This window comes from Cynara cardunculus (assembly GCF_001531365.2).
Source record: "Cynara cardunculus var. scolymus isolate 2C chromosome LG 1, CcrdV1, whole genome shotgun sequence".
In the NCBI taxonomy this organism is placed as follows: Eukaryota; Viridiplantae; Streptophyta; class Magnoliopsida; order Asterales; family Asteraceae; genus Cynara; species Cynara cardunculus.
Genome location: NC_037528.1, coordinates 6201120 through 6208951, shown reverse-complemented (window position 1 = coordinate 6208951; position 7832 = coordinate 6201120). Strand labels below are relative to the sequence as shown.

The 7832-nt window shown below is 28.8% G+C and overlaps 1 protein-coding gene across 1 annotated transcript; it reads left to right on the top strand.

Moving 5' to 3' along the window:
- The first annotated feature begins 1755 nt into the window (after positions 1 to 1755).
- LOC112526657 (agamous-like MADS-box protein AGL62) lies at positions 1756 to 2346 on the top strand. The gene has a single exon (XM_025137036.1). It carries the CDS (start codon positions 1756 to 1758, stop codon positions 2344 to 2346), a length of 591 nt encoding a protein of 196 aa, XP_024992804.1.
- Positions 2347 to 7832: the final 5486 nt, after the last annotated feature.

Here is a 7832-nt window from a genome sequence, read left to right as displayed (position 1 = left end):
TGAATTTTTTTAACCAATATTACATTATTAGAAATTTGTTTCAATTACATTTTAAAATATTATAATTGATTAAGTTTTCAAAATTTGCTTTTTATAAATATAAGTTTTCAATGACATTGATTGTTATATTGATAAAAAGTGAACATAATAGTTTTTAATTATATTGATTGTTATGTAAAAAATAAATATAAATTGTTAATAGTTTTAATAACAAATTGTTATGTATATTATATTTAAATAAAAAATTAAAAATAATTAGGGGGAACACGAGACGGAGAATACAAATAAATGTTTTTGATGTAAATAAAAACGATTAAGCTCATTTAAATAAAAAAAAGAAGTTAAAATGAAAGATAAGCGACAATAAAAGTTTTTGATAACATTGATTGTTATATTGATAAAAGATGATATGATGTGTACCTAAAAATAATAGTTTTTAGTTATATATAGAAAATAAAAATGAATCCTTAATATTTGTTAACATTATGAATTTATGTGAAAACGGAAGTACATAAAAAATAAATAGATTCATATAAAAAATAAAGGTAAATAAAAATAATTTTGTTGTGAGAAAAATAAAGGTTTAGCATTAATGTCTTGATTTAAAGAATCTCAAATTTTTTGAGAAAAAAATTATTTATAGTAATATTTAGATGTAAAATAATCCAACAATATATAAGTTTTTAATCTATTATGTTTTAAATAATTAAAATTTACCAAACATTCAAATAATTAATTAATTATTATATTTTTAAGTCATTGTATACCTATTAAAATTTTATCATTTCATAGAAGTTTGTTGAAAATTACAAATTGTTATGTAAATTAAGCCTCTTTAGTTGTTTGAAAATTTGTCGGATATAAAATATATCAAATATTTCAATATTATAATTAAATATTGAAATCTTTAGAACGGAGAAATTACTTAAAATATCTATTGAAGAGATTGTAAATGAAAAATCTAACTTTTCCAAGATAAAAAAATGGTTTTTAGAGATTTTGCTATCATATTTTCTTGTTCCGTCAGATTTTCAAAATTGGAAAAAGAAATACTAAATGCCGATAAAGAGAAATACATTTAATTACTTTTTGTCTCCACCAAAATAAAGCTCATGAAGCCCGTCAATATAAGATTTTAATATACAAGTATTTTTAATCTAATAGTTTTATAAATAATTAAAATGTATCAAACTTTCACACAATTAATGATATGATTATTACAAATCGTAAATCAACGTATATTTAGCTATAGAAAACCAGCATTTTATGAATTTTTTTTAAAAAATTACCGGTTTACAAAATGTTTGGTGAAAATTACAATATCATATAAAGTTTTTCTAAAAGTAGTTTGATTGTTTAAAAGTTTATTGGGTCGACAATATATCAAATATTTTTAATAATATAATTAATTATGAAATCTCTAAAAATAGAAAAAAACCATTGATTGTAATTTTGCTTAATTTTTTGATTTTTTCTATTTACAAAAAAATATAAAAAATATCAATGGAGATATTCTAAGCATTTATCATTTTCCTTACATAAACAACTCAGTCAAACAAGACCAACATACATGGAAGTAAATTTATTTTAAAATAAAATAAAATCCATAAAGCAGCAAACTTAATGGTATTATGAACGCACCTAACACATGCAGGTAATGCAAGAAGGCTCTTTAAATATCTGTTATTTTCTCCTAGAGCAAACAAGAAACATAAATAACCCAATTTGTTACCCTACTAGAAAAACATCCTCCAAATGACGCCGGCCAAAAAGACCAAAGGTCGCCAAAAGATTGAAATGACAAAGATATTAGATGAAAAAAGCTTGGCCGTCACGTTTTCTAAGCGACATTCTGGTATTATCAGCAAGGCAAACGAGCTTTCCACCCTTTGTGGGGTGGAGCTTGCCATCATCATGCTTTCCCCAACCAAAAAGCCAATCTCATATGGTGTTCCAAGTGTTGAGGCGATTTTAGATCGCTACATGGAACAACTTCCTCCTCCGGATCCGCGCATGTCTCAATATATGGAGTCTTACCGCAATGCCACCATCCAACAACTCAACAGCGAGCTTACCGACATGATTTCTCAAACGCAAGCTGAGAAAAAGACCGGTGAAGAACTTGACTTAATAAAGAAAGAGAGGCAAGATCGTCATTGGTGGAATGGTCCAATAGATACTTTAGATGCCGAACAACTTGAGAAATTGAAGGCGGCGATGTTGGAATTGAGGAACAACGCTGAAAAGCAAGCCGAAAGGCTTATGGTGGAGGCTGCTACCACTTCTACACCAATTTTTCCTGGCTTTGGGTCTATGGGGGCAGATGGTGCTGGTCCATCAAACTGATGGGGATATGGATTTAGATCTTCCATGACTTCTCATGGGTTTATGTTGGGATATCAATACTGTTTAATTTTGATTTTAATCCGTTTAAGGCTATGTTTTCGTCTTCATTTTTCCTTCTCAATTCAAGGTCGATAGTTAATGTTGTTAGGGTTATTATTGCTTAGGCCTCCCAACTCTTTATGTTTCTTGTAAGGAAGACTGATAACCATTATCCTTTCATTACATCGATTTTAAGTACATGGGTTGCACATGGTATAATACATGAATTATCATGATTTACTTATGCTTAGAATAAGATAGGGTTGAACTGTGGCTTGACAACAAGTTGGTCCATAATTTGCAGATTCTAGCTTGCCCCTTTCAAGTTGTGGGAATTTCGGACATGTTTATGTGGAGTCCTAATTAGCAACGAGGGTATTTAGGGTCAATGAAATGCATTGTTTAATGGATCCATGAAAGTTCATCGTGTTTGATCCCTTGTCATAAAATTCTATTGGACAAAAGTCTCAAAATGAACAATCGATTTCCTCTTGTGTTACATATTTTTGTCCCATGATTAGTTCTATGAAATACTTTCCTCCTATTTGTTAATAACAGAATGCTCACTGTTGCATTGAACATGTTCAATAATATCAAGACATCTATGTATGCTATAATGAGTTTTGAACCTTATGTCATCGGTGTGTTTTCAACACAATACCCATTCTATAATGCTTTGAAAGAAGAAGTTGGGAAACATGTTGATTGATAATTTCCTTACAGTTGACTACTTCAAAAATTCGTAATAAGCGGATATAAGATCCGATTAAATACCACGTATATATAAAGTTTAAAAGGAAATGGTCATAACTCATTTTGTACTTGTTCATGGATCTTGTAATTGATGAATTTCTTAGCTCAATGTCAGTCACAAAATTTTCCAAAGAATTTCTGAGGAAATACTGTACTATTGAATACAAACATGGAAATAATCTATTTTTTTAGGTAAAAAAGGTAAACCATGACAATATGAAAGTGAATCAATGTTCAATTAAACTTAGATTAAAGTTAAGTCTTATAGTTTTTGGAAGGAGGATGCACTTGAGGCCTCCTAATTGACATCAGAATTATGAATGGTTGTCGATTAGCTCAATGCGAGGGATGAGGCAACATGGTCATCGATATCGTCTATAAGATTTAAAATTGATTTAGTTCCATTTTAAGTATCGAGGTGATTACTAACCATATTAATACGAATACAACATAATGAGACAACATGTTTGTTCCTTAATCAAGCAAGGAGAACATAAAAACTAGTGGATATCGAGAATTAAGTGTACAAGAAGGCTAAATAGAGAGGAAGATCTAGTTTTTCATTTGTACATATCCTTTTTATGAGATGAAAGGAGGGTGGCAATACATGAGCTATCAGTTTTTTTTTTACTTTTGTAAAGAAGATCTTCAAGTGGCAAATTTCTGGAAACGATTGTTTATAGAAGGGAATTTAAAACTGTAAAAGGTTTTGTTCATGTTGGTTAGTAAGTCTTGCTTTTCAGCAACTTTCTATTTGAAGGATACAAATGCAATTAGGTTATTTACTTTTCTTTCCTGTGTTAGCGGACGATAAGTTGGCCAAAACAATATTCCCTTTTCTGGTATAGTAGACTAGCAATATCCACATAAGATAAACAAATAATCTAATGCAACATCTCTAGATCTTAACACACAACTCAAATGAGAAACATCTTCAGTTGAAAACCCGGAGAGAGAGTTGAAAATCGTTTCGTCCTTGTTGGTTTAAATTAGGAGAAAGTAGAGAATAACTCAAGCATACACCACCATGTTCTTCTTCATCGGTCTTTGGTAATCTTAGATGACTTTCTAAGATAAGGTATAATATCTCCATCTATTTAAACCATAGCTCACCTTCATGATTTTGGAATAGCACTGGCTTGAACATATTGAATGATGTGATATAGCTAGGAGGGGGATCAATCTATTAGAGTAAACAACAATGTGGAATCAGGCCGCCCCTTGCCTTAAAAGAATTCATTTTTCTGAGGATGTCTAAACCCATAAACGATAATGACTTATGGCAAACAAAAGTACCTTCATATGAAAATTACACACCGAAGTTTCTGAGATTGAAAAACCAAACCTTCACAGTGTGTAATATGGTCTCCTGAAAAATCACACGATTCCAACTCTATGTATATGTGCTCGTATGTATATATAGGGATGTGTTCAAACGAGAACAATGTTAAAATATGAAAACACGAGAACACTTATATCATATGTAATTTAATTGTAATATGTGATTACAAAATACGTCAATGCAAGGGTACACAGGGGACTAGGTTGAGGCCAGGTCGATCGCAATCATATGTGATTTCAGTGTAAGATCATATCAGTGTAAGATCATATGTCATATAGGTGTTCTCGTGTTTTCTTATTCGAACAATCAATTTTTTCGTTTGAACCTCACTCTAACTATATATATATATACTGTGATATTCGAATAAGAAAGTTAAATATTATGAGGAGGTAATGAGTAGAGGTTAAGAGAAGGATCATATGTATATAATTAAAACAAAATCTCATATGAATAGTTTGTAACGTCGATTCACATTATGTCATCAAATAGACATTTTTTTTATGGAATTTTTAATGTTTAACATATGAACATTCATTTTTTTACGTTTTCACGATTTATAATCATATTCTATGCCTTTAGGACCAAGGGTCGCCATTTGTAGGTCTATGAAGAAGAAAAATTGGTCTTGTGCTTCACCATTAATGATTTTAGTTACTACGACAAATAATCATTTTTGCATGTGATGCCAAAGTGTTTTTAGAATCCGTTTGCTGTAACAATATGTAGATATGTGTTTTGGTTCATCTTGTGTGCAATTATATATCCCAAAGTTGAAATAGAAATACATACTGAAAGGCCGTTTCAACTCCAAAATACTAAAGAACAGATTGAGCATATAACATACCGAACTTCCAAACCTCAAAGGCAAACATACCAAAATATCCATTTAAAATCAAAATGGAAAGAAATCAAACTAAACAATCAGAACTAACATACCTAATCGGAGCCAAACTGAAGTGAAACATATCCAAAAAGAGCAAAAACAAATTTGAACATAAGAAATCAGAATGCAAACAACTAATTAAATAATTATGTAGCAAAAATAACGAATATGGAGATTTAAATCACAAAAGATCATAAGATTTCTTATAAAGCTCCTAAAGGTGTATTGTAAAATCATATGTAGTTTGAATAAAAACAAACCTATTTCAATAGTCCACATGTTTTGATCGATCTCACAAGATTTCATAATCTTTATTGAGTTTCTAGAAAAGTATTCCTAAGCAAAATAAAATAAAATTAGAGGACTCACTTGCGGGCAGTTTTAACTGGTCAAAAATGAAAATTAACCAATTGAATTTAACGTCATATTTATATTATTTTTTGAAAATCGATCTCTTGTTTTCGTCTTAAAACAAACCAAAATTGAAAAATATAATATTGATTGAAATTATAACCTAAATTAAGATTTGACGATATAAACTATATTCATATTTAATTAGATATTGATTTATGATGGCTTATAAAACGAACAGAAAAGAGAATTGAAGTATTCCAAACCTTAATTAATCCTTAAAATTGTTTTTTTTGCCCAACCAAACCACACACGAGTTACATATTACAAACATACTCATAATATAGTTTCATAGAACGTTCCAAGAACATATTACAAGTAACCTTTAGAAAACGATTCCCTTGCAAACACACCAACCACTCCTTGCCGGTAAAACGTTCTTAAATGACACCAATCGATTAATATTCGATTGTCTTGAATCAGAAGCTTGAACCCTGATCAGATAAACAATTTGGTAAGAATTTTGAATTGAAACAGCTAGGAGTAACCAACTGCATCGAAATTATCAAGGAGTTTTCAACGGGAATTTCATTTATAATAACAATGAAAAATCACATCAGTTAGGATCATATTTGATACTTTCAGAAGTACATACAAGAAAAACCCTTTTACTTCTTTTTTATAGGCAAATACACATACCATTTCATAAGACTTCAACCTTCACCAATTGAGTTGGAGAGAGAGCGATTGCTAATCCTTAAATACTAAACAAGCCAGAACTTGGTGATCAAATATTTATTGGTAATATTCATTACAATAAAATTGTGTTTATAGGACGCCCTCAATCTTTAAATGGGTCTTCGTTTTCGTAATGGGTCTTAAAATTGATCAAATATTTATTATTAATTTTCAAAATAAATATAATTTTCAAAAAGTCTTCATTTTCGTAATGGGTCTTCAAATTGTGGATCTAGAAATTCGTAAACGATGTTTTTTCCTTTTGTATTTTGTTCATCAACCTTAAAAAAGGATGATTGCAATTCATATATCCTCATGAACCTTAACTAAAAACAATTAATGTCTTTCATATTTGTTTGTAAGAGAATTTAGAAACAGACGTCTATTGGTGAGTTGTAAGAACATCTTTAACAAATTTTTCAAAAAGTTTTTTTTTTGAATTTTTTAATATGTTAATCATTTTTGTTACTCCAACAGAAAAAAATGGATGAAAGAAAGAAAAATTCTATAAAATTTGGATAAACCTCCAAAATTAATTTTTGAAGGAAAGAATTACATTTAACTACTTTTTTTATCTTCCACAAAAAATGCTTATCAAACCCGTGGATGTAATTTTTTTTCTTCCTGTATAATGTATCGTCATACTATAAGAATGTTTTCTACCAATTCGTTTTTTAAATGACAAGAATTTGGCGAACATTCAAACAATTAATTATTTGATTATTATAAGAATTTATCATATTGTCCTATTTATATTTAAATACTTCAACAATATATAAAGAATGTTTTTTTATCTATTAGATTTTTTAAATAATCAGAATTTACGAGATATTCAAATAATTAATTATTTAAGTATTACAACTTTAAACCATTATATACTAGCTAATGAAAATTATCATTTTAGAAAATGTTTGTGGAAAAATGCAATTTTAATAGTGTTTATTTGACTGTTTAAAGATTTGTTGGGTATAAAATATTTTAATTGTTTTAATAATATAATTAATATTGAAATTTTCAAAAAATAAATGTCTCATAGCGTCTTTTGTCGAGCCTGTAAATGAGAACTCTTACGAAACATGAAGATTTTTTTATTCATACACCAAAATAAAGCTTATTAATCCCGTCAACACACGAATTTTTCATGTTGTCAAATTTATATTTTAATACCTTAACATTATATAAGAATATCTTTTTATGCATTAGTTTAAATAATTAGAATTACCCAAACATTGAAACGATTAATTATTTGATTATTACAATTTTAAGCTATTACTTGCTATTGAACTTTATAAAAAATTATTTGATAGTTAATTACTTTGATTGTTTGGAAATTTGCTAGGAAACGGCCATTATTTAGGCTGTAAATGAGAACTTAAACAT